This window comes from Pituophis catenifer, unplaced genomic scaffold (genome assembly GCF_029215685.1).
Source record: "Pituophis catenifer annectens isolate HBS135680 unplaced genomic scaffold, rPitCat1.0.hap2 SCAF_4, whole genome shotgun sequence".
NCBI classification, from domain to species: Eukaryota; Metazoa; Chordata; class Lepidosauria; order Squamata; family Colubridae; genus Pituophis; species Pituophis catenifer.
In genome coordinates, this window is record NW_027256884.1 from 112,816,103 (window position 1) to 112,842,827 (window position 26,725).

Below are 26,725 nucleotides of genomic sequence, written 5' to 3' on the forward strand. Positions count from 1 at the left end.
TCAAACTCAATTTCATTGAGGCCGCAACAGATTTGTGTGTGGGGGGGCAGGGGGGGCATGGCCACCTCAACATCACTCATGTAGGGGGTGCCTGTGGTGGCCCGAGCGCTCTGCAGAGAAAAGGGGTTCCTGAGCTCTGTTTCACCCTTTGCCAGTGAAAACAGAGCTCAGGAGGGCTGCTGGCTGCGGCACCGTGGGCCAGTCCTTCATTGTTTTCAGGGCAGCCCCACAAACCAAATCTGGCCCTTGGGCCTCGAATTTGACACCCCTACTCTAGATTGTTCAAGTCTAGAACCCAGGTTTCTACTCTGGCCTTTCCCGAGTGATGCCACCAGGTAAACTGAGACTACAGCACACAGAATTACAATTGTGCCAGTTGACGTGCCAAGGTTTAGTTAGCCTATCATAATTATTAATATTCATAGCCTTCCCTCCTTTGTTCTATCCAAACTGTTTATCAAAATTCAGTCCTATTTCCTTTTTTTAGATGAAAGATAAATTCTGCCACACTGCTTGATTTATTTGTGCGCTGTGCTGTTTTTGCTTCACATCTTTAAAGGCATGTGCTCTCAGCTGGTCTACAACTGAATTTAAAAATGTTTATCCAACAGAGTCTCGTTAATTCCAATTCCCTTTTTCTTCCCAAAAAGGAAAACTGTTCTGTATGATGGGCTAGAAGGCCTCCAAAGTCCCTTCCAACTTTGCTATTCTGTTACAGAGAAGATTGCAAATGCTGCTAGTATAAACTAGTGTTTTTTTATTTCAGCAACTGTAAGATGTATAGACTCCAACAGCACTTAGACTTATATACTGCTTCATAGTGTCCCCAGCATACTGGCTGAGGATTCTGGGAGTTGTAGGCCACACATCTTAAAAGTTGCTGCAGTTGAGAAACATTGGTCTACCAATCTCAAATACTATTTCAAGAAATGAAAAATCAGGCTACTTGTACGGGTAGTCCTCGACTTACAACCACAATTGAGCCCAACATTTCTGTTGTTAAGTGAGACTTTTTGTTAAGTGAGTTTTACCCCATTTTATGTCCTTTCTTGCCACAGTTGCTAAGTGAATCACTGCAGTTGGTAAGTTACTAACCCGGTTGTTAAGTAAATCTGGCTTCCCGATTGACTTTGCTTGTCAAAAGGTCACAAAAGGTGATCACATGACCATGGGATACACAACAATGGTCACAAGTATGCACCAGTTGCCAAACATCTGAAGTTTGATCACATGACCATGGAGATGCTGGAAAGGTGGTAAGTCTGAAAAATGGTCCCAAGTCACTTTTTTCAATGCTGTTGTAGCTTTGAAAGATCACTAAATGAAATGTTGTAAGTGGAGGACTACCTGTATAGGACTCTTTGGCTACTTTATACTGTAGTTCTATGGACAAAGCAAAAGCCACAAAGAAGAGGGGGTCAAATTATTCTCCAAAGCACTGGAGGGCAGGACAAGAAACAATGGTTGGAAACTAATTAAAGAGAGAAACAACCTGGATTTTTTTAAAAAATTTTTGATTTATATGCCACCCTTCTCCGGAGACTCAGGGCGGCTTACAATGCGTTAAGCAATAGCCTTCATACTTTTGTATATTTACACAAAGTCAGCTTATTGCCCCCACAAACTGGGTCCTCAATTTATCTACCTTAGAAAGGATGGAAGGCTGAGTCAACCTTGAGCCTGGTCAACTTTAAGATTAAGGAGAAACTTCCTAACAGTGAGGACAATTAACCAGTGGAACAGCTTGCCTCCAGAAATCGTGGGCACTCCATCACTGGATATTTTAAAGAAGAGACTAGACAGTCACTTATCTGAAATAGTATAGATTCTCCTGCTTCAGCAGAGGGCTGGACTAGAAGACCTCCAAGGTCCCTTCCAGTTTATTCTATTCTCTATTCTTCTACTCTACTCTACTCTACTCTACTCTACTCTACTCTACTCTACTCTACTCTACTCTACTCTACTCCTATTTCTATTCTGCTTTAAAAGGCTGCCCACTAAGTCATACATCCTATATTGCCTGAACGGTAATGATAACCTCTTCCATACTTCCTACAATACATTACGGTCGCCCGCCGTACATCAAGCCACCACAAATAAAAATGAACCCAGGGAAGATCCTATTCTCCCGCAACCGCCAAGCAGGCGAAAAAGCATCAGCAGCCAACTCAAGGTCCTGAAGATTCCGACTACGCCTGCGCGGAAATGGAGGCCTTTAAAATGATGAGTTCCAGTGATTGACGACTCCCTGTTGCGCAGGCGTACTAGCCGGTTTCCTTTATGGCAGCCACTCCTCCCCCACCCCCCCATCCCCACCTCGCCGAAACAATCATGGCGTCCGGATTTGAAAGCGAGCGGGTCTTAGCGGCGCATAAGGAAGACAGGCGTCGCCAGCGCGAGGCGCTGCTGCAGCAGGTGACTCAACGGCTCGGCTTATTCGCTCCGCGTCCGGGTCCGCTTGCTTCCTTGGGGGTGTTGGGGAGTCGCGTGTTTCTGATATTTTAAAACAAAACTCCAGAATTGGGGACTCGCCTTCCCTGCTCTCTCCTTTCAGGGCATGAGCGAGTCCTCCCGTCTAGACCTCTCTCGGCTTGGAGACGTCGCCATTAACAAGAGACCCTTCGCTTTGAAGGACTGCGCCTTATGCCAGATGAGTCGCCCGATGTAATAACTGGCCTTCTTTATTCCGTTTCCCGGAAATTATGGGAAATGTAGTTTGATCAATGAAGCCACCTCTAGTATTGCTCCTAGAGCAGGGGTCTCTCCAACCTTGGCAACTTTAAGACTTGTGGACTTCAACTCCCAGAATTCCTCATCCAGCTTTGCTGGCTGAGGAATTCTGGGAGTTGCAGTCTACAAGTCTTAATGTTACCAAGGTTGGAGACCTCTTATCTATAGAATTCACACAGACATCTGCTTTTGGTCTGAAATCCGAGTTGTTGGTTCTTTTTTAAATAATCTATGGCATGAAAAGGGCATTTATACTGTTGCTGTTAGACAGCTATATAGTTGTATTCCTCCCTTTTTTTCCAATCAGTAAGAAGTTCAGAGGCAGTCTGAATGAGGTTTATTAATTTACTAGCAACTGTATGTTTCCTATCACAACCCAGTTCAAACAGCATGGAAACACACAGCAGGAGAGATCACTTTAATTTTCAATCTCAAGAAAAAGAGCACTGTAGCACTCTCACTTGACCTTCAGATCGCATCAAACAACCTGGAATGGCTTTGTGGATAGCTTTGGAAGGCCAGCAGGATTGTAGCTCAAACACTTCTACTGTATTATTGCTATCAACTTGAGAGTAGCAGCTATAGAATGAAGGAGATTTGAAAAGGAAGCACCGGACTGGGAATTGAAGTCCACAAGTCTTAAAGTTGCCAAGGTTGGAGACCCCTGTCCTAGAGAGATGCTCCCATGAATTGCAGTCACTGGCAGTTTTGGAATGGGAGGGGCAGAGAACACCCCCCCCTCCAGGCAATGCCCATTTATTTATTAATGTAGACCCCCCCTCTTCTACCCAATTGCTCTGCGTGGTGCCCAAAATAAAGCGATCAAAGTATAAACCCACTGTTCTTTGATTCTCAGGCGTCTTGATCAGGAAGCATTTTCGCATCTGCAAATACCTGTACAGTCTGATTTACAAGTAAATTCTTTCCCTGGAATGTTGTGATGTCCTAGGAAACAAGAGAATTATACAATGTAGTCTTGTACAAAGCCCCTTTTTGAACTGTAGGGAAAGTATTAATGCATCAGTGAATCATTCTGAGTGGGTATCATAGTGAGGGGTCCTTGGTGCTGAGCTTGGTTGTTTTCTTGTTTTCTGCAGATGGGTTTCATTACCCAAACTAGGGATCATGGAGTCCTAGTGGACAATCGCTTAAATATGAGTCAGTTGTGTGCGGCAGCAGCCAAAAAAGTCAACACAATCCTAAACTGCATTAACAGGGACAGATTCAAGATCACGCCAGGTACTAGTACTGCTTTATAAAGCCTTGGTCCTGTTGGAAGAAATGTCCATCTGGGTTCAATTCCAAGTGGGGAAGAAAGACACTGGAAACATGGAGATTGCTTGGAAGGATGGTCTTAATGGTGAACAGGACCACATGGTTAGAGGTCCTGGGCAGAAATGAGCACATGGGTGTGAGAGAGAGATTTATACCCTCTCTTGTGCCTGGCCTTGGAGCTTCCTGTTCCTGTGAAAGAAATGTATTCCGATTGGTTGTCAGACTCCCATGGGGCCATGCAGGGGTAACTTTGTAGGTTGTCTTGAGTCCCAGCCTTGGTGGAATCTTGCTGGGTGATGTAATCTCCCCAGGTGCCATGTGGTGAGTTCTGTTGCTAGATGGGTAGAGGGCTAATCCTATCATGTCCTGAGGGCCATGTCTTAATCCCATCATCCTGGATCTGAAGCGGTGGCCCGGGGGGGGGGGGGCAGGGAGCTTCATGGAGCTGCTTTGTCTTTAAAACATGTTTCTCCCTTTCTCATCCAGAGAAATATAATATTCTGTCTTTCCAACATTTCCTAAAATATTTCATTCTTCTAGGAGTGGGGTGGATGCTACCCTTCTTCAGTATTATCACACTTAGAATACTGCATCCAGTTTTGGTCATCATATTATAAAAATATGTAGAGACTCTGGAAAGAGAGTGCAGAAAAGAGCAACAAAGATTATTAGGGGGCTGGAGGTTAAAACATATGAATGGTTGCAAGAATTGGGTTTGTCTAGTCTACTGAAAAGAAGTAGGGGTGGCATGATAGTGGTGTTCCAATATTTGAGGGGCTGCCACAAAGAAGATGGGGTCAACCTTTTTTCCAAAACACAAGAAGGCAAGACAAGAAACAATGGATGGAAACTAATCCAGGAGAGAAGCAACCTAGAACTACGGAGAAATTTCCTAACAGAGAGAACAATTAACCAGTGGAATTGCTTCCTTTCAGAAGTTGTGGGTGCTCCATCACTGAAGGCTTTTAAGGATAGCCACTTGTTTGCTATAGGGTCTCCTGCTTGAGCAGAAGGTTGGACGAGAAGACCTCAAAGATCCTTCCAAGTCTGTTATTCTGTTATTCAGTGTACTGATAATGTTACATAGTTTGGGTAATGAAACATCTGCAAGGAAACAAGCTCAGGGAGCACCAAGGACCCGTCATTTCAATCTTGACCTACAAATATTTTCCTTTATTGATTATCATAATATCATGATCCCCTTTTTTGTACTCCTGGTCTTTTTACTCCATAGTTCATTTTATGTTGTAAAATTTTATTTTGTAAGAGAAAACAGTAGTATGGGCAGAGAAGTTTCCACAGGGAGCAAAGGGAATCAGATACAAATCCACCCTCTGCCATAGATGTTATTACATGCCAATATATGAGGGAAGTCCACCCTCTGCCATAGATGTTATTACATGACTTATCCCAAGGAGGGAGTTATAAGGCCTTGAGTTCTTGAACAAAAGGTAGGGTAAAATATTATCAATCAGTAAATCATTTCCTTTTTTACTCCTTGGTGGTTGGTCTTAGAGTCAGAGTAGTGGTGGGTTGTTCCTGGTTCGCAAGAACCAATAATAAAAATTTGTAGTAGTTTGGAGAACTGGTAATAACATTGGCTGCCCCTGAACCGGTCCCCGGCCCGGTCGCCGCTCGCTTACCCCGCCCACCTCATCAGAGGCTTTTTAAAAAAAACTTTTAAAAGCATTTTTTCTACAACCTCTTAGGCTGAAAAAATGCTTTTAAAAGTAAAAAAAAAAGCCTCTGATGATCACGCGGCTCAGCTAGGATCGTCAGAGGGTTTTAAAGGTATTTTTTCTATAACCTCTTCGGCTGGTTGTAGGAAAAAAAGAAAGCCTTTAAAAGCCTCTGGCGATCCCAGCTGAGTTGCCTGATCATCAGAAGCTTCTAAAAGCATTTTTTTCTGCAACTTCTTAAGGTTGTAGAAAAAATGCTTTTGAAAGTAAAAAAAAAAAAAAGTTGGACACGCCCACCCAGTCACATTACCACCCACCAAGCCACACCCACAAAATAAGCCACACCCACAGAATTGGTAGTAAAAAATTTTAGAACCCACCCCTGAGTCAGGGGAATGGAATGGAATGGAATTATTTATTGGCCAAGTGTGATTGGACACACAAGGAATTTGTCTTTGGTGCATATGCTCTCAGTGTACATAAAAAGAAAAGATACATTTGTTAAGAATCATAAGGTGCAACACTTAATGATAGTCATAGAGTACAAATAAGCAATCGAATCATACTAGGAAACAATATAAATCATAATGATTTATATAACAAGTTACAGTCATATAGCCATAAGTGAGAGGAGATGGGTGATAGGAACGATGAAAAGATTAATAGTAATAGTAATGCAGGCTTAGTGAATAGTTTGACAGTGTTGAGGGAATTATTTGTTTAGCAGAGTGATGGTGTTTGGGAAAAAATTGTTCTTGTGTCTAGTTGGTCTGGGGTGCAGTGCTCTGTAGCGTCGTTTTGAGGGTAGGAGTTGAAACAGTTTATGTCCAGGATGTGAGGGGTTTGTAAATATTTTCACAGCCCTCTTTTTGACTTGTGCAGTATACAGGTCCTCAATGGAAGGCAGGTTGGTAGTAATTGTTTTTTCTGCAGTTCTAATTATCCTCTGGCGTCTGTGTCTGTCTTATTGGGTTGCAGAACCAAACCAGACAATTATAGAGGTGCAGATGACAGACTCAATAATTCCTCTGTAGAACTGTATCAGTAGCTCCTTGGGCAGTTTGAGCTTCCTGAGTTGGGGCAGAAAGAACATTCAGAAAGAAGTCCCTTCTGATATACATGTAGATATGTGCAAGTCAAATGGTGCCATCTCCTGCAACATATTTATTCACAAGCTATAAGATTCTTGGTAAGATTGAAAATTAGGGGAGCCAGAACCTATCTTTTAAACTTCACAACCTTGGTTTGCAAGAACTGTGTCAAGTTAATTTTTTAAAAAAACTGGATTTTATAAGAAATTGTACTTTAGGATTATCCCACAAATATTGTTTAGCCTAAGAACCAGTTTGAGGGTCTGTTAAAAACTAAAAAGAAGAATATACTCATTGAAACTTGAGAACAATTAATTTAGGCAGCCAAAGTATAATCATTTCATTTTTGGCCAAATATTATTATTTATGCAAAGAAATGGTTTTTTGTGTGTTGGTGTCAGGTATGCTTCCTTCAGTATCCAGGAAAGAAAAACCCAAACTCAAGCATTTTGAAGAATTTGGTACTTTTACTGAATATGAAATGATTAGCAACCCAGTTAAAGCTGGAAGTGAGCAAAATGCGCGAAATGCATCTATTAAGCATCTCCCCCCCCTTGTCCATATATCATCAGCCAATCCAAAGGTCTTCCAAAGGTCAGGTGGCATCACGTCTGGCAGCGTCATTCATCAGGAATGTAGGGCAGTTGGTCAGCCGTCCCCTTTGAAGAATCACTTTCGTTTCTCATGAAGACACATCCTACAAGGAAAAAAACAAATCTTGCATCTCCCCACCCTTCGTCCTATAACTAATCCCTCCCCCGTTTCTTATGGCAGCTGAAGCAGGCAAAAGCTGAGGCTGACAGTTGGTTTCCCATCAATAGTGTGGGAAAAGTTCTACAAATTAGAAACATTTTGGGGGCGTTTTATGGCGCCTATCCTTATATTTGGGGATGTGAAACTAGTGATTTTATTTATTGTAGACCACTCCAATCCCAAAGGATTCTGGCAGTTCACAAAAAGCAGAAATAAGGACAATGAAATAGTATAAAAATAAAGATTCCAAACCAAAGTAAGATTACAGGCAATGAACTCAAGGCCAAAAGTATGATGGAAAAATCTATTTTTTTAGAATGTTGTGGAAAGCAAGGATGGAGCCAAGTATGCCTCTGGGGAAAATGTGTTTCATAGCATGGAGGCGCTAACAGTTGAGAAGGTCTGCGGTATCACTCTTTAATGCATACAATAATCTCTCTGTATGTGAATCAATAGCACAGAACTTCCACTATCCTAAGATTGCTGATAAAGACTTAGCAGTCCTAGCCTTTGCAGGTGATAATGTCAATGAACTGTGGTGCTGGAGAAAATTGTTGACGGTATCTTGAAGGATCAATAATTCAATATATGAGGGAAGACCAGACAGTTCACTGGATGTACTAATAAAGCTAAATTTTAAATAATGTTAATATGTAATGAAGAAGACTGACTGTTTGGAGAACATACTGATTCTTGAGGAAATCAAAGACAATAGAAAAAAGGGTGTCGGAAGACAAAACAGTTTAGTAGTATTTCTGATATGAGCTTGAGATTATAAGAATTTAAACCAATTATGGATAGAAAATCCTTGCAAGCCGTTATCTGATCACAAGAATCAGAAGTGACTGAACAACGGTGACAAGATTGTTGCTAAATGATTAGCAGACCTGAAACTTAATTTATTATAGAGGAATATAGTTACTTTGCAGGGAAAAAAATGGAATTCTGCTTTATTAGATAAGGGCCCCCCAGTAACTATTTTCATATGTGTTATGAGAATTCTATAAGGCTGAAATATTAGAGATTTATATGTAGCAAAACTTTGAATACCTCAGAAAAGGCTGATGTGCTGTGAAAGGAAGCAAGATTATTACAGTAATGTGGCCTTCTAAACTGATAATGAAAATCAGAAAAAAATGATGGCTAATAAAGCCTGTAGCCTACATTTTTCTCTCCTATTCAGAATACAGTAAGTAGATAAAATGAGTTTGAATCTTTATAGAAAGGGAAATACGATTTAATAGGAATAATGGGCACTTAGTAGCATAGGCTCCATATCGGAACTGTCTGGGTTGTGAGAACTACTACTTATTCATACATTCAGTTGAGCCACCTTGCAAAAACATCTTCTCCCACTCCTGCTTCAAGTTATCTAGGGATATACAAGATGAATTAGAAAGAGAGGTGGTTGGAGAAGCTGGAAGGGAATTTGACAGTTCAATTTAATTGTCATTTCAGGGGACGAAGAGTTTTGACAGTTGTTTTTCTATTTCTATATGCAAATCCCATTCATGTACCTCAAACGTGTTAGCCTTTGAGATAGAAGTAGAAATAAAGGTAGGAATTAATTTATTTACAGTTTCTGCAAGCAGAAGGGATTTCTCGATTTTTGGCTGGTAGGAGAATTTAGGAGGTAGTTGCAGTCCAGGACTGGCTCCATGGTGTTTCTTCCTTTTGTCCATCCTACCCAGAGAAACTATCACACCCAGCCTGTGACTGCTTCTCCTTTCTGTTTTCTCTTATGCTTTTCTGCATTCTTTCTTCCAGCCTAAAGCTTCCTAAGCAGTTGTTTGAACCTGCTATGTTATCATATGAACAGTAATTAAAGACAAAGCCAGGGAACATATGTAAGTTAGATTTAACGAATTGCCATTTTAGTCTATCACATTATATAGGAGTATAATGATCGAAGGATGCAGGTTGTTTAAAAGTAGAAACCATTGTAAGGCAGGAGGAATTAAAACTAGCAGCAATCGAAGAGAAGTACAGTAATTTCAAAATACTGAATACATGTTGGAGTACAGTTAAGTTGAAAGAATAAGTACAAGTGAGCCTGGATAGCTCAACAGACTAAAAGCCTGTTATTAACATTCAGCTGTCTGCAATTATTGCATGTTCGAATCTCCCCAGGCTCAAGGTTGACTCAGCCTTCCATCCTTTCTAAGGTAGGTAAATTGAGGACCCAGTTGTGGGGGCAATAAGCTGACTTTGTATAAATATACAAAAGTATGAAGGCTATTGCTTAACGCATTGTAAGCCGCCCTGAGTCTACAGAGAAGGGCGGCATATAAATCTAATTAAAATAAAATAAAATAAAATAAATAAATAAATAAAGTAACATGTAGCTCAGAATTGAACTATGAGATTTTTGGTCCTTGATTACTTGCAGATGTTTCATTACCCAATTAAGTAACATCACTGCTAGTAAGTGTGGGGAATACTCCATGTTTATTTACAGTATCTTGTACCTCCAGTATTGGTGTATGGGGTAGTTTTCTCCTTAAGTAGTTCCTTGATTAGGGTATTGTTGTCTGCTTGGTTGTTTACCTGGTGTTTGCTTATCAGGGCTGCTTAAACAGGCTGCTGGAAAGGATATGTTCTGAGTTTTTTGTTCCCCTTTTTGAAAGGGGTGTAAATGTGGTTTATGTCTATCTGTCTATTAATGGCTGATTTGTCTGAATATCGAGGAATTCCAGGAATTCCCTAACGATTTTGGATTTAGCATGGTCTAGGATGCTCAAAGTTTCCCATTGAAAACTATGGGTGAGTCTGTCTCTGTGTTGTGAGATTAAGAAGTTTTTCATCATGTCTTCTGACTGCTAGTTGCTGTTTACCGATGTGCTCTGCTTATCCGTCCTGCATAGTGGTTGTTACAGTCTTTACACTGAATGTTGTAAATGATTCCTGTTTTTTTTCCCCTTGGGCTACTGTGTTTTGGTTTCACATAGGAAGTTTTGGAGGAATTATGTCCATGTAGATTCTCAATTATCCAGGTCATAGTTGTCCCAAAGGTGTCTTTTCCAAAAGGCAATTGGACTTTCTTGGTTTTTTTTTCTTTGAAACGTTTTGCTTCTCATCCTCATTTCTTGTAGGAGAAGCAAAATGTTTTCAAAGAAAAGAAAAACCAAGAAATAATAATAATAATAATAATAATAATAATAATAATAATAATAATAATAATAATAATAATAATAATAATTTTATTTCTATACCGCCCTTCTCCCGAAGGACTCAGGGCGGAGTACAGCCTGATTAAAAGCACAAAGACAGACAAAATTTAAAAATAATTAAAATTATTAAATAATTGACTCAATTATAAAACCCCCAAATTTAAAATCCCACATTTAAAACCAATTAAAATCGTTACATTGATAGCCCGGCCTGGCGGAACAACAAGGTTTTGAGGGCACAGCGAAATACACGGAGGTCAGAGATCTTACGCATTTCTGGGGGCAGTTCGTTCCAAAGGGCAGGGGCTCCCACAGAGAAGGCCCTCCCCCTGGGTGTCGCCAGCTGACATAATTTGGCCGATGGCACCCTGAGGAGACCCTCTCTGTGGGAGCGGACTGGCCAGTGGGAGGCTACTGGTGGCAGAAGACGGTCTCGAAGGTATCCAGGTCCAATGCCATGGAGCGCTTTAAAGGTGGTAACCAACACCTTGAATCGCACCCGGAAGACTGATTGCCTTTTGGAAAAAGCACCTTAGGGACATTTTAGTTGGTTTGCCTGCTACAGGGATACTGTGTGGTTGTAACAATTGTTTCAGAGTTGTTTTTGATGTATGGCAATATTATTATTTTCATAGCTTGTGTTAGTTGCATTGTAGCAGATGGCGTGGTTAGGCCCTTTTTGATAAAGTTGCATTCTCATGAAGGTCCAGGTCAGGAGTCCCTCATCAGCACTGGGAGGAAGAACACAGTGAAGGTCATCTGTGGGTGGCAGGAGCAGTGGAGTGCAGGGCAGCGTTGGTACAGGGTGGCGTGTGAATGGACAGGGTAGGGGAGAGATCCCAAACAACAGAGATGGGTGGGAGTTGAATCACGTAGTTAAAGGTTGTAAATGCAGATGGGCTGTTAAGCACCCCAATTTTGATCATGTGATGCAAGGGTGCTGCAGTGGTTCTAACATGGATGAATAAAGATAAATTATAAGTGCCGAGTTGGTGCAGTGGTTAGAGTGCAGGACTGCAGCTACTTCAGCTGACTGCTAGTTCAGCAGATCAGTGGATCAAATCTCACCAGCTCAAGGTTGACTTAGCCTTCCATCCTTCTGAGGTGGGTAAAATGAGGACCCAGATTGTTGGGGGCATTATGCTATTTAGTATACTGTCTTTGGTGTAAGCTGCCCAGAGTCCTCGGAGAGTGGGCGGCATATGACTAATAAATAAATAAATAATAAATAAATAAATAAATAATTCTTAATAGGGTTGGCAAAGCTATTAATGTATCTTAGAAGGATAGACCAAGGTTCTATCACCAGAACTAGAACTGGGGATGTTGGAGGTGTGCAGCAGTGGCAATAAATTAATTGACTGGAAAAGAAAATACTAAGGCTGCTTGATATAGATGGTTCATTAGAAAGAACCATTTAATGATGTGCTATGGCTAGAAATGTGATCGGTGCTTCCTAACAGTTGTTTAAATGGGAGTAAATTAAGAAAAACATCAAAGGTTTATATTTTTCTTATTCTGAGATGGATAGACCCCAAGGAAAGTTTATAAGAGATAACATAGTAGATACGTTATCCTATGGTAAGATGGGCAGTCAATAAATTTTATAAATAAATAATAAATAAATGTACTTCTAAAACAGCAGTTTTCTCCAGCCTGTTATCCTTCAAATACCAATTTTCAATCAGCTATTCTTCAAACTTCCAGATGACTTAGCTAGGTGTTGATGATGTGATAGGGAATAATGTGAGTTGTGACTCTAAAATATTGGAGGAGGGAAGAGGGACACATATTTGGAGAAAAGTGCTCTTTGTTTTATAGTGGATTTGTATGTTGTTGAGTAAATCTTTATTACTTGTGTTCCAATCAATAGATATATATATTTACTACACTTAAATCAAGAACATGATGAACCAGAAATGATCAAGTCACTTCAAATTAACCCTAAATCAGTCCAGATGTAACCTCGAGATAATTGCTGGCATTGCCTGATAAATTTAGTCTTGAAGGTTATTCAAGAAAGGTAAATGACAAGATTTTACTTTAGTCTGGTTGTTTCCATATAGCCAATGAAATGGTAAAGTTTCTTTTCTTTGGTTCTTTGGAACCAAATCCTGGTGAAAGAATAATGTTGGATGGATAAACTGAGTAGCTCAGAATTGCATAGATGCTATTGTTTCATGGCCATTTGTCATTAGCTAATCAAGCAAGTCTTGTATGAACAGGACCATACCAATTTTAGCTAATATTTTAAAGTTAATATTAAGTAGATGTTAATATTATGTACATGTAAACAATAATAAATAAAATATGTTCTTTATGGTTTATTACATTTTTTTACAGTTAATAAGTTACATTAACAGCAAACAACTCTAAAATAAATACTCAAAGTGGTTCTGTGATCTGGCTGTTTGTGTATTAAATTCCAATATGTATTCAAAAATTAATGAGCACAAACCTTCTTTTGCACAAGATAGCATTAAATAAAAACAAGGCTGTTAAGAAAACATAATCCTATTATATGTAATATGTTTATGGTTGTAGTTATTGTAATAGGATGTATTCATTTGCCCTGTTTGTTAATTTTAAGCCTAGCTTGTGTTAATAAAGATAAGGAAAGTTTATTCACTGATGAAAATTCAATAATTCTTCCAGCGATAGATATTTCAGTATGTACGTAGCTTCAAATAGGTTAAATGGCTCATTCCTAAATCTGTTTTGGATTACAGCCTTATCAGATGATTTGGGTAGCATCGAAGCATGAAAATAAAATAAGAATTGTATATTATCAGTTTGTGTTTATTTTGCCATTCCACCAGTAGGAGCTAATGAAATCTATATATATAAAAGCCAAATACCACTCACTCATCACTAAATCTCCAGAATGGTACAGCCTATAAACTTGAAATTTGGTACATATGTTCCTCTTAGCTTCTAGGTGCTCGCTAAGAAAGGATTTTTTGAAACGACCATCAGACCATTAGTATTTCATATACACACGGTCTGATGCTAAGGAGTTAAACGTTCTACTCACCCTCCCCACCTGAAAGGAACTCTGTCCCAACTGCCAGTTGCTCTGTATTAACACACTCTGATGCTAAGGAGCTAGACATTCTACTCCCCCCTCCCCACTTGAAAAGAACTCTGTTCCAACTCCAAGTTGCCTTATATTAACATGCTCTGATGCTACCCTTTCGCTAAACTGGGTGTGGGTATGGCCAGTGCATGACTCATCCGACCTGCGGGCAGGGACATTCTACTCCCCCTCCCCCTCTGTTCCAACTGCCAGTTGCCTTATATTAACACGCTCTGTTGCTACGGAGTTACACATTCTACATTAAGTTTCAGGCTTTAAGTGTCAATTTATCACGCCCGATCACATAGTTTTCTAGCGAAGCACGGGCGTTCAGCTAGTTAAATATAAGTAGCGCTGTTTATCTATAATTCTATTACCCTTAATTTTAGATATCTGTTGTGACTAAAAAGAGAGCAGATCATGGTATCTGAAATAAAATGTTTGTGAATTTGGGGGTTGGTGATGGCTTTTTTTGGGGGGGTGGGGTAGGATTTACTTTATGCAAAATGGCAGACAGGCTTTTATGCCTGTTAGATATTAGCTTTTTCAAGATCTTATTATCTGGAGTTTCATTATTTTCTGTTGCTAGGCAGGAATGAGAACTCTGTGAATAATGTATAGAGACATGTATCATCAGAATATCACAATTTGAGTTAAGGATGCCTATCTCCAACAAAAGTCCTACAGTCACGTAACATATAGCTCTATTTTGATTGGTTATTATGGTAGGATAGAAAACAACTGTTTAAATTTTTAAGTTAAAACCATCATCATATCTAATAAATGGAAGTGTATATTGGGCCAAACATTGAAGGACATTGTTAAATGGATGTCTTGTTACCATACTTATGAATTCCCTCAGTGCTGACTGCCAGAGGGAATTATGGAAAACCTATTTAGAACAGGGTCTCTGTCCTTATGAAGAGAAGTATTGAAATATGTGAAAAGGAGAGTGACAAGACTTACTTGTGTTTTGCTCACTGATTTGTGACAGTCATCAAAATAGAAACAGGAGAATTTGCAGAAGAACTGCAAATTCTGGGATATTTTTTGAAAAAGAGTGATGCCTGAGGGGATGTCAGAGGTGCATCTGTGGAGCTGTCATCCTTTCTATGATACAACTAATATTTATTTCATTTAGATTTTTATATTTATTTTATAGAAAGCTATGCCATTTATTGATATATATGTAATTTTTTAATTAAGGATTTTAATTATAATGGTAAAATCTGATACAAACTAAACTTAGTGATTTAAGGCAAGAAAGAATAAAAAGGAATAAAATGTGTAACAAAAAGAGAAGAAAAAGTATGAATGTAATAAAGAAAAAAAATATAAAGTGAATTACAAATTTATCACATATAAACAGATTTAGTATAAACTCTTCACCCCTTCTAAGATTACAAATGTTTATCTCTTCATCCCATATCAGTTATCTATAAACAAATCCATAAAACATATTTTCAGTTGGGGGTCAGAAGGTTCTACCAGAATTAAGCTACCTTGTTTTACCTGTGATCAAATAAACCAACTTTATATTTCTTTTACTTCTAATAGATTTAATATGTAGTTCATACAAATACTGTCATAGGGTTTGATTTCTTTTCGTTTCTTCTTTATCCCATTGCCAGAATTCTCCAAGGCTTTAACAACCCAATAGGAAAATCCAATAGCAAAAATTATTCAGGTCACTCTCTTGGTTTGTCCTTTGTATTTTCCTTTTAAAATTTAAAACCTTAACTACTTTATTTTATAGATCAAGTGAAACTTCCTTTTGTAAGTTATTCTCTTGGCTTGTCAATTGTAAACCCACGTTCAATACCATTTGCTTTCAATACTTGTCAATAAAAAGAGCCTTGATAGTACAGTGATCTAAGCACCCTGTTATTAACACAGCTGCCTGCAATTACTGCTGGTTCGAATCTCTCCAAGGCTCAAGGTTGACTCAGCCTTCCATCCTTTCTAAGGTAGGTGAAATAAGGACCCTGTTTGTGGGGGCAATAAGCTTTGTATAAATATACAAAAGTATGAAGGCTATTGCTTAACGCATTGTAAGCCGCCCTGAGTCTCCGGAGAAGGGCGGCATATAAATCAAATTAAAAAAAAAAAAGGGTTCTACATCTGTTATTTCTTCGATAACATCTTTTGGACATATACATCATTACTGACATTGTTGATACAGTGACTACTATTTTCTGATTCCCATTCTTCAAAATTCTCCTTCAGTATATTTATTGTTGCATTGTTTTGCAACATTTTACAGGTTTGTAAGTCTTTCCCCTATCTAAAAACTTTAATCCCCTCTTGTGTCCACTTTTTGAAATTATGAAATTGCTTATCTTCCTTTTGTCTTGTAAAATCAAATCAATATATTTTCCATAAGAAGGTGTTTGTTCTTTATAATTAATTCCAAAAATATTCAAAAATGTCAATATTCCAATTTTATTTGAACCCTTAGTTTATTTCTAAGATCAAAACCTTATTTAGCTTTTTGCTCTTTATTTCAGATTCTTTAAATTCTTACATTTATGATTAATTTTTTCTTTTGTTCAAGTTTGAAGGCACAGCATTTTCTAATTAACTTAGAAGTATTTAATGAGCAATTTCTGAAAGTGATTAGAAAGTGAGGCTTGTGAACCTAGTGTCCTTTAAAAGTCTCTGCCATGGAAGTTCCCATCAGTCAAATTATATCTGAATGCTCCTGAAACTTGTGATTCACAGTTGAATTGATTCTATCATGTTTGATTACAGTACTTTGGTAAATGAGATTAGAAACAAGTTTTACTTTGAAGAGATTAAAATCTTATTGTCTGTAGAAAAGGAAAAATGTTATTTAACTATATCTTTTATGTTTATTTTAATATCTTTATATATTTATTGGTCATTTTCATAAGTAATACCATGTTTCCCCGAAAATAAGACCCTGTCTTATATTTTTTTGAACCCCGAAATAAGCACTTGGCCTTATTTTCGAGGAGGTCTTATTATTTTGGGGTGCGTGGAGCAAGATGGGGCTCCTCTTGCCGTCTTGCCTGATTTCCAGCTCTGCGTTTAAATATTTTCAGGGAGGGCTTATTTTCGGGGGAAAGCTTATTTTAGCGCATGCCCTCAAAAGCCTAATTGGGCTTATTATCAGGGGAGGTCTTATTTTTTGGGGAAACAGGGTACATTTAGAAACGTATTTTTACGACTTACTTGGACTTAATTATAAGACGTCAATTTAAATCATTTTTCAAGAAGGCTCCATTTAAAGTGTATCGCTAAATGTCTAGTCATCCAGGTCATGGTTGTCCCAAAGGTGCTTTTTCAATAGGCAACTGGACTTTCTGGTTTTTCTTTGATGACAGTCTGCAAGGAATATAAATCCTTCCATTCCCCACCATCTAGTCAGAGCTGAAGAAGCATCTTGGATGAGAAGTGAAATGTCTTCAAAGAAAAACCAGAAATCCCAGTTGCCTCTTGAAAAAGCACCTTTGGGACAACCATGACCTGGATGACCGAGAATCTCTATAGACACTTATACCCAGAGATTTGATTTGAGTGAATAGCACAAATGGATCCTTCTACACAAGAAGCATGATTTCCCAAATCCAAATACATAACTCTGTCAAGCTGTCAACTGTATGATCTGACATCTGCCAATATATAGCTTCCTAACTAGTAAATGTGAACTATGGCTAATTATAATAAAAGGACTAATTCAATGTGGCCTTTTAGTAAAAGGTGGCCCTGATGCTGGACAGCCTTCTGTTATGAATGCTGAAGTTGCAGTTTTGAAAATGATAATTCAAGAACTTACATTTGTTGACTCAGTGAAATATGGCCCCTTGATGTGCGGGCATGCGATTTTAAGAAGCAGAATATGTACCTTCCTTCTTAATGTTCCTGCAGATATGAGAGCATATTTACATTTGAGCATCTTATTCCTCATGTGCCTGGAACAGTAGAACTTTTCTGTGATATAAAGATACTTCCAAGTTACTGGAAAGTAGATATTAATCTAGTGTAATCTATATTACACTCAATTGGCTCTATATCTTTTTTAAATTACTGATTATCTTTTTGGGAGGGGAGAGAAGACAATAGCACAGAACTCTATGTTTGAGCAACTATATATAGGTAGCATTTATCCTAGCCCCTAAACCTTGATATGATATGTACAAAATTGGGTTCTTCTCAAAGCCCGTATCTGCACATGGATAGGGCTTTGAGAAATATCTATTTCATGTGCTTTGCATTGTGCAAAAATAATTAAAAATGTTTTAAATTTAAATTTATTAAATTAAAGCAGACCCATTTGGGAAAATTCTAAATTAAAAATTCTAATAGCATGTTTTAAACTAGGTAAGCTATATCTAGTTGGCATAGATAACCCTAAGTATAAACAGATTAGGGAGGCTAAAGGAATTAGAACAGTGTAATAATAATGTTGTCATTAGATAGATTAACAGAATTGGAAGGGACCTTGTAGGTCATCTAGTCCAATCCTCCGCCCAAGCAGGAGACCTGACAAATGGCAGTCCAATCTTTTCTTGAAAGCCTCCAGTGATGAAGCTTCCACAACTTCTGAAGGCAAGATGTTCCATTGGTTGATTGTTTCCAATGGCTATGGAAGCAATAACAATAGCAAATAGTTTAGGAGGCATGCATATGATTAGATAAATAAATATACAGTAAAAAGAAAAAAAGAATATGCCAGTCTAGGATTCCAAGCAATTATATGTGTGTGTGAGTGTATCTTTGAATATAATACAATTTTTGAGTAAGTCTTAGCTTGTGAAGATTTAGATTTCAATAAACATATTCTTTGATAAATGGGATGATTTACTGTAGGTTTTGGAATTCAATTTTGTTTCCCATCAGCATTCATAGGCGTATTATACTTCCCAGATTTATAACAGCTTTTAGTAGCAAAATTAAGTTCACTATAATTCTTTTTCTTTTAAAACTCTCCGGCTAGTCTTATGCTTCATTGATTTAGCATAATCAAGTATCTCTGAGATATAATGGAGCATCACTGATTTATTCCAAATGGAGTATTTCACTGAAGAGCTAAGCATTACTTTATACACATATTTGCAATTTGCTGCATTATCCATGTCCTTTTTTCCACTTTAGGCAAAAGCTAATTATGAAAAAGATGAAAGACGCAAGGAACTGAAGCGATTGAGAGGGGAAGATACTTGGATGCTGAATGATGTGAACGAGCGTTTAGAAGAAATGAAAAAGGTAGGGCTTGTGATGTCGACTAATAAATATTTGCAATGGGCAATATATTAATTATGGGCAAGCCATGTTTTAAAAGGCATTGCTGACACTGCCATTGCAATCATTTTTAATTTGAGAATAAGCAAAAGATTTGCCCACTTGTTTCCATTCTAGTTACGCTCAACAGGTAACAGTCATTTAAAAATAATATCAAAGTATTGCTTAATTCAATTAAAAACAGATGATGCGGAAATGACTGCATTGTTAATATCATCACTGACATGCTTTTCATTCATCATCTTTCTGTAATCATAGGGGGAAAAAAATCCTCTGAGGTAAATTTAAGAATCCAGGAGGACCAGCTGTTAAGTAGTTCAAATATATGCTCACTAAAATTTCAGGTCTTAACTTAATGAATTTATAGAAAAAACAAAATGAGGCAAGTGCTTCAAAATGGAATAATAGGCAGTACAAGCCAAATTCAATCAAAGTCCCAAGAAACCAATATTCTGCTGGGTTAGCAAAAAATAAATAGGTTTTTGGAAAGAAATTTGAATGAATTTAAAAACAAAGTCTGGAACACAAAAGCAAATGGAAAAAATAATTGTGAAATGTTGAACTGAGGTTCAGCATAGATAATGACAATGTAATTATTACATGTTCTTATCAAGGCATTGTACAAAATTGCCGCCAATAATTAAATAAGATTATTTGTTTACTAGCTTTGAATCTAGTAAACAAATATTAGCAGTAAAGGATCAACACAATCCAGTTGAAACAATAAGCTGGGGATACTGCAGAGGATATTTACCTAATGATTTAACAAAGGTATTAATCTGCAATAGTCAGACTCTCTGCCTCTAAACTGTTAATTAAATTAAAAATATGTTAAAACCTTTTTAAAAAGTTATCAAATTTCTATATAGAGATATAGAGGAAGATGAATCACTGGCAACCTCCCGAAAGGCCTGGAACTCACAGCCACCTAGTAGTGAGAAACTGAAAGTAGAGTGAGAATTGGAGAAATGTAAAAAATGAACAAAAGGATAGGTGGATATTGGGAAACCTCTTAAGTACACCTACCAATTAGGATCCAGTGAGGAGCCCTGCACTATACTGACATATGAGAATAAGGTGAAAAGATTGGAATAGCCAAGATAAACTGTTCTGGAGCAATTTCAGAGGAAGGAGAGAAAATTAGAAACTGTTAAAATAATGTAGACACGGGGCAACCAAGACATATACCTATAACATGAGTGTCAAACTCGCCATGTCACATTGCCGTCACATGATGCATAGTGATGTTTTTCCCTTCGTGGAGTTGGGGTGGGCGTGGCCTGCATGTGATGCATCCGGCCCGTGGGCTGCCAGTTGACTTATAGCATCTGCTCTGCAAGACCCTTGACCTATAGCATCTGCTCTGCAAGGAAGCCTAGAACAATAAATCAAATAGTGACTAGGAGTGGCAGTTGTGGCTAGGTTGACCTTGGTCAGTTTCAGATTGTATTTCCAGTTGTTCACATTCGCTTTCAGTCACTCATAGACTGATCACTTCCAGAATGGATGACTGCAATGCTATAATGTAATGTTAAAATACTATAAGGGGTTGTCCTTGAAGAGCATCAGGAACCCATAATTGGTGTGGGCAGTTACGTGGGTTCTTTAACCAGCACATGTTATACCTCTGCTATGTGAGCAGCATTGGTTGCCACTATGCTTCTAGTTTCAATTCAAGGTGCTGGAAATGACCTATCAAGTGAGCCACAGTGGCGCAGTGGCTAGACTGCAGTACTGCAGGCTACTTCTGCTGACTGCCGGCTGCCTGAAATTTGGCAGTTCAAGTCTCACTGGGCTCAAGGTTGACTCCGCCTTCCATCCTTCCGAGGTGGGTAAAATGAGGACCCAGATTGTTGGGGGCAATAGGCTGACTCTGTAAACCACTTAGAGAGGGCTGTAAAGCCCTGTAAAGTGGTATATAAGTCTAAGTGCTATTGCTATAAAGCCAATACATGGCATGGGCCAGGTTATTTGAACTATTGCCTTTCCCTGAGGCAGGAGAGGCATTGTCTTTGGAGCCAAAAGAATCAGTCGCCTCTTATAAGCTGCTAAGAGCACCTTACTAACGATAGCAGAAATGACCCAGGTGAGGCCATTTTCTCTAGTACCTAATGCTAGGTTCCATGTAGAAGCTCCCCACAACACAATCCCCCCCGCAAAAAACCTGCTTCAAAACCTGCTTCATAACCCTGCTATGGTCAGGAGACTGCAAGACCTGACTTTAACTGACTGGAACATGACTTCTGGATGGGAATTGAAACTCTTGAGACTTTCACAACTTTGAAACTATGTGAAGATCCCCCCTCCCCTTTTATTCAGCAAGCAAGAGTAAAAAACAAGCAGGCTAGCTCAGAATGAGCTCTAAACTGCTAGACTTTTCTTAATATGAAGGGGGGGAAAAATGAAAATACGTCACTAAACTCCTCAAAATAACAATGGCCTTCTGCATTGCCACCACAGCTGGTAATGAGGAAAACGGCAATCCAAGTTTGCTTCTTTGCAAAGAGTCCAGAGTTTAAAAAGAAAAAAAAAAACCCCAGTTCACCAATGCTTCAATATAAGAGAAGAAAAAGGATGCTAAAGAAAGAAAGAATGAGAACGGGAAATAGTATAAAGAGAGATCTCCATAAATTGCTAAATGTCATTCTCTAAAACAGAGATAAATTCAGAAGCAGAAAGTGAGGGGGGAGCTAGGGGAAAGAATGAACAATATTCACCGATATAATAAAGGAAAAAAAAAAATCTCACAAGCACTCATCTGAAAGAGAAGAGTAGAAAATTATGCCTTGTCTTTATCCTAAATGCTTCTGTGCTGCTTCAGTCGTATGTCTTAAAACATTATGATGAATGTTATATAATTGTCCCCGACTCTACATAACATTTCTCACTTCGCTGGTGGCTGGAGCTAATAAAGAAGGAAAAATGGAGAAAAGCAGCTGAAAGGCCCTGAGCAGGAAATGAAGGGTTACCTGAAAGAAAACCTGTTGCAAGTCGTGAAAGTGATTATCCAGAGCTTTTCTGTGTGTGCTTACAGTCAACCCTCTTCCTTCCCTAGGGCTGCATATACGCATGATTGTGATTCCTAGTCCTAGTGCACATTTGCAGCCAGGAACAACCTGACCAGAGTAATCCTGGTAAAAAGCATAAACAGTTTAACTCTGTATTTGGCAGTGACAGACTCTGCAGAAGTGTAAGAAACGGGTGAGATAATTTGCCAAAGCAAAATTATGTTGACCTCTCCTTTTATCTAAGGTCATTATCAAGCAACGATTACCTCCTTCCCATTGCATTCCTTGATGTATTTGATTTGCTGTTCAGGAGGACATATAATTCCCTCCTCTCCCAAATAAGTGGTTCTGAAGATGACACTTTAATTAAATAAATATTAAAACATTCATTTAAATATAATAACCTAAACCAGTGTTTCCCAAACTTGACCCTTTGAAGATGTATGGACTTCAACTCCCAGAATTCCTCAACCAGGCATACTGGCTGGGGAATTCTGGGAGTTGAAGACCATGCATTTTAAAATAGCCAAGTTTGGGAAACACTGACCTAACCTAACCTAACAATATATAATATATAATATATAATATATAATATATAATATATAATATATAATATATAATATATAATATATAATATATAATATATAATATATAATATATAATATATAATATATAATATATAATATATAATATATAATAATATATAATTAATAGAATAGAATTTCAAATAAAACAGCATAATAGTGAACTTCATTTATAATTATAAAGAATGTGATATGAGTTTTTCATTCTACTATAACAGTGTGGGTAATAACAGTATATATTTTACAGTGGCACAATTCTGCTGCTGTAGTAGTTAAAATGGGGCAGAAGTATGAACAGAACTGGAAGGAATATACAAAATCCAATATACTGTAGCACAGATGAATCAAATTGGATTTCTTGGTGGGCTGGATCAGCATTTGTAGTCCTGCAGGCCAGCTGGGGTGGGGGGGGGAGAAGGCAGGACGGATGGCCTGTTGCAGCACCCTGCCGGCCAAAATGGGGCACGGGGGGCCGTGGGCAGCCCCTGTGTGCCCCGTTTTTAGTCTGGATGGCTGCCTGCAGCACCCTGCCGGCCAAAATGGGGCACAGAGGGCTGCCCGCAGCCCACCCGTGCCCCATTTTCGGTAGCAGAGGCACTGCGGGATGGTCCTTTGTTATTTCAGGCTGGCCCCGTGGGCCAGATTTAAATACCCCGTGGGCCACATCTGGCCCACGGGCCTTGTGTTTGACACTCCTGCTGTAGTAGTTCTCATGTCTTAATATACCAGTAGTGGACTTGCCACTAGCTACATAATATGAAATATGTTCATCTCAATGTAGAGGTTTTTTTTTTTTTTATGGTGTTGCCTTCAAATCAGACTTGACTCTTGATGACTGCCTCGACACATCCCTGCAGTTTTCTTGGAAAGATTTCAGAAATGGGTTTCCATTGCCTGCTTCCTAGGGCTGAAAGAGAGGTAGTGACCTAAGGTGAGCCAAATGGCTTCATGTCTTTGGTGGGACTAGAGCTCATACTGTCCCAGTTTCTAGCCTGAGGCTTAAACTGGCTCCTAATGGGAGCCTAACCCCTCCCAAATAATCAAGCAACAAAAATACAATTAAAAGCAAATGAAATAACTATATAAGAACCCAGGCAACTCTTAAACAGCTCATCCAAAACATTCACATATCAGACTCTTGGCCCTAGTGCTTGGCCCTAGCACTTAAAGAAAAACCAGGGTTGAGGCTTTCTGGATCTCAGGGGAGGTTGTTCCACAGGCTGGGCACCTATTCTGGTCTTAGTAGTGTCCTCTTGGACCATCTGTGGGGGTTGGGGTTAAGAGGCATTGTTCCTTCCTCGGTGGGTGGTGCTAATCAGTGCTGTTGGGAGAAGAACAGTGCTGTTGGCCCCTGTTTTGTGCATTGCTTTAGAGATTGGCCATGACTCTCTTACTTTTTATCATCTGTATGAACCTGTCAGGAGAGGTCATTTGATATTTCAGAGTTTAATATCAATATGCTGAAGATATCCAATTGTACATTGTTATGTTGAGTCATGAAGGAGAGGTATCAGCATCCTTTCCTGGTGCTTAGAGGCTGAACCAGGTAGATGCTGATGCCACCAAAGTTATTCCTATCTTTCAGAGACTAGACCTGCAACTTGGAGAACATTTTGGTCTTACAGCTTCTCCTGGATCAGCAGGTAGAAATCATGGCTAGGGGGCCCCATACCATATTTTTTGGCGTATAAGACGCACCGGAGTATAAGACGCACCTACCTTTTTTGGTGAGGAAAAGAAGAAAAAGAAATCTCCCTCTGCCTCTGAACAATTTTGCCTCGTTGCAGCAAACAGCCTGCTTTACTTTCATTTTCGTTTTCAGCATAGCTTGATTAGCACAAGGAAAAAAAAATCTGCCCCAGCAATTAATCTCTTTGCAGCAAGCAGCAGAGCCTTGTGTAAAACAGCTGAGAGCAAATCATCTGAGAGTCAGATTATCACTTAGTTTCACATATAGAAAAGATACCTACAGTAATTTGAGATTGTGGTATCTTTTTTGCCATTAGTCAGTGAATTGAATCAACGATGGTTATGTCAAATGAAGAACAGACATGTTGCTTAGTCAAGTAAAATTTCACTGGGCTGGCAATAATAATTGTAGCTTTGTAAAATCAACTCTGTTATTGTAAAATACATCTTTTATACGTATCTTTCTAACACATGCTAGTATCTTTCTATCAGGAAGCTTTGGGTGTGATATATAATAAGAGAAACCATTAAGCAAAGTATCCTGGGACATTTTTAGCAAGGTGATGATTTAAAAATAATAAAATACCATGTAATTTCCTAATTCTAGTTATGTGGCTTGTCAGATTGATAGAAATGTTGCTTTTTGTAGGAACATGCTGTTACAAAGAAGAAGCATTCAAAAAAATATAAAAAGGAAAAGAAGAAGAAAAAGACTAAAAGAGAAAAAACAGATGATTCATCTGATACTACCTCTGTAAGTTTTAAAATCCAAGTCGCCAGCTGAGAGAAAGCTCTTGTTACCTATATTAGTGATTATACTTAGGCCTTAGTTTGATCAATATCCAATATCCAATTTGATCAATATTAGTTTGATCAATATCCAATAATTTGATTTGATTTGATTTGATTTGATTTAATTATTTAATTTAATTTAATTTAATTTTTTTTAAAAAAATGATAAGCATGGAAATAGGCCATTAGGTCAGGGGAAGAAAATTCCACCTCTATTAAGAAAGTGGGCTGAACAGATAGTGAAATGAACGTTCATTTTGAAGCATACATATGATGTAATATGGAAAAAATAGAAAGCACATTGTAGAAAGAGCCAGATTTCAGCTGCTGGGTCTTTTATCATAGTGCTACATGCATTCAGTATGGGTAATAATGTATCATTAGACACAGAATACTGAATATTGGCCTGCTTAAAAGGTTAAATATGAACTTGTTTGTCTCATTATTGCTTCTATTGATGCTGTTCATTGCAATACTTGACAGCAATGTTATTTGGACTTTATTCTATACTATTACTAGATATGCTCTGCACAATTTTACAAATTTAGCTTAAGATTCTCCAATGGTAGAAAATCTCCCAGCCTTCTATAATATAGTAAACTTCAAATAGTATTGGATTTCAAGTCCCTGATGCGCAGTTGGATTAGCTGGTTTGATAACAGAGCAGTGTTTTATATCTGGTGGCTGCATGCTTTTTCTTAAACTATAGATCTGCTTATGACCAAGGTCGATTATGTCACTTGAAGCAAGTGCCGTTCACAATTCTGTTGTCTGCACTTCATTTGGGTTTTTCTTCTAATTGTGTTATTATGCATAGGCTATATTGTTGCTTCTTCTCATCATTCCCACAAGTTCTGCTGATCGCATGACTTCCATCTGTGAAAATGTGTTGGCTTTATTTTAGCATTTTAAGTGGTTATTTATAACAGAAAGACTGCAAAACTAATTCCTTTGAAAAGTCTTTTGAGAGTGAACAAGCTGTCTTTTTATGTAGCTCTCTATTATTAATAATAGTACCCCAGTGAACAAATTGGTGGCCTATTTTCAGTGGGGAAAAGTGACTGTAATAAATATCAGCTGTACTTACAGTAGTTACTTTTTATCTGATTGCCCAGCTCTTACATTTAAAGAGCTGCAGCCGCCAATAAGACTATTATAATGTTATAATAGTCACTTTATTCTTTCTTTCTGGATAGCTAAGATAACTCTCTTATTTGTATAGAAAAGGAAATAGGTTTTTAAATGACTTTTATATTGTTTCATTGAGTGTTAAAGGCCCCTATAATCCTCTAAAACACAGATATGATTATTTGAAAATGTGTTCTTAGGGTTCATCAGAAGAATGGGTGGAAGCACCTGTTGCACAATCTTCTAGCACTGAGCAGACTTGGAAGGCGAAGAAAGAACAATCAGAAGAAGAAACAGTGAAAAACCCTACATCAATTCAGGTAAGCATCCTTTTTGTAGATGGGAATTGTGCTTAACATTTGAGGAAAGAAATCGACAATCAGCAGGGAAATGTCAAACTTGGTTGCAGGGCCAGGATTTCTTGTTTTTCCTCAGATTGGGAAGATTTTTTTTTTTTTAAAAAAACAATGCTAATCCTATTTTAA

The 26,725-nt window shown here is 38.3% G+C and overlaps 1 protein-coding gene across 1 annotated transcript in view; it reads left to right on the forward strand.

Moving 5' to 3' along the window:
• The first annotated feature begins 2,302 nt into the window (after positions 1–2,302).
• The window catches only part of CWF19L2 (CWF19 like cell cycle control factor 2), a 96,693-nt gene continuing 72,270 nt past the window's right edge, over positions 2,303–26,725 (forward strand). Inside the window, exons 1-4 of the mRNA XM_070942871.1 lie at positions 2,303–2,415; positions 18,893–19,003; positions 24,970–25,074; positions 26,441–26,560. Coding sequence (XP_070798972.1) covers positions 2,332–2,415; positions 18,893–19,003; positions 24,970–25,074; positions 26,441–26,560 — 420 coding nt within the window. The 5' untranslated portion in view covers positions 2,303–2,331. The remainder of the gene's footprint in view (positions 2,416–18,892; positions 19,004–24,969; positions 25,075–26,440; positions 26,561–26,725) is intronic.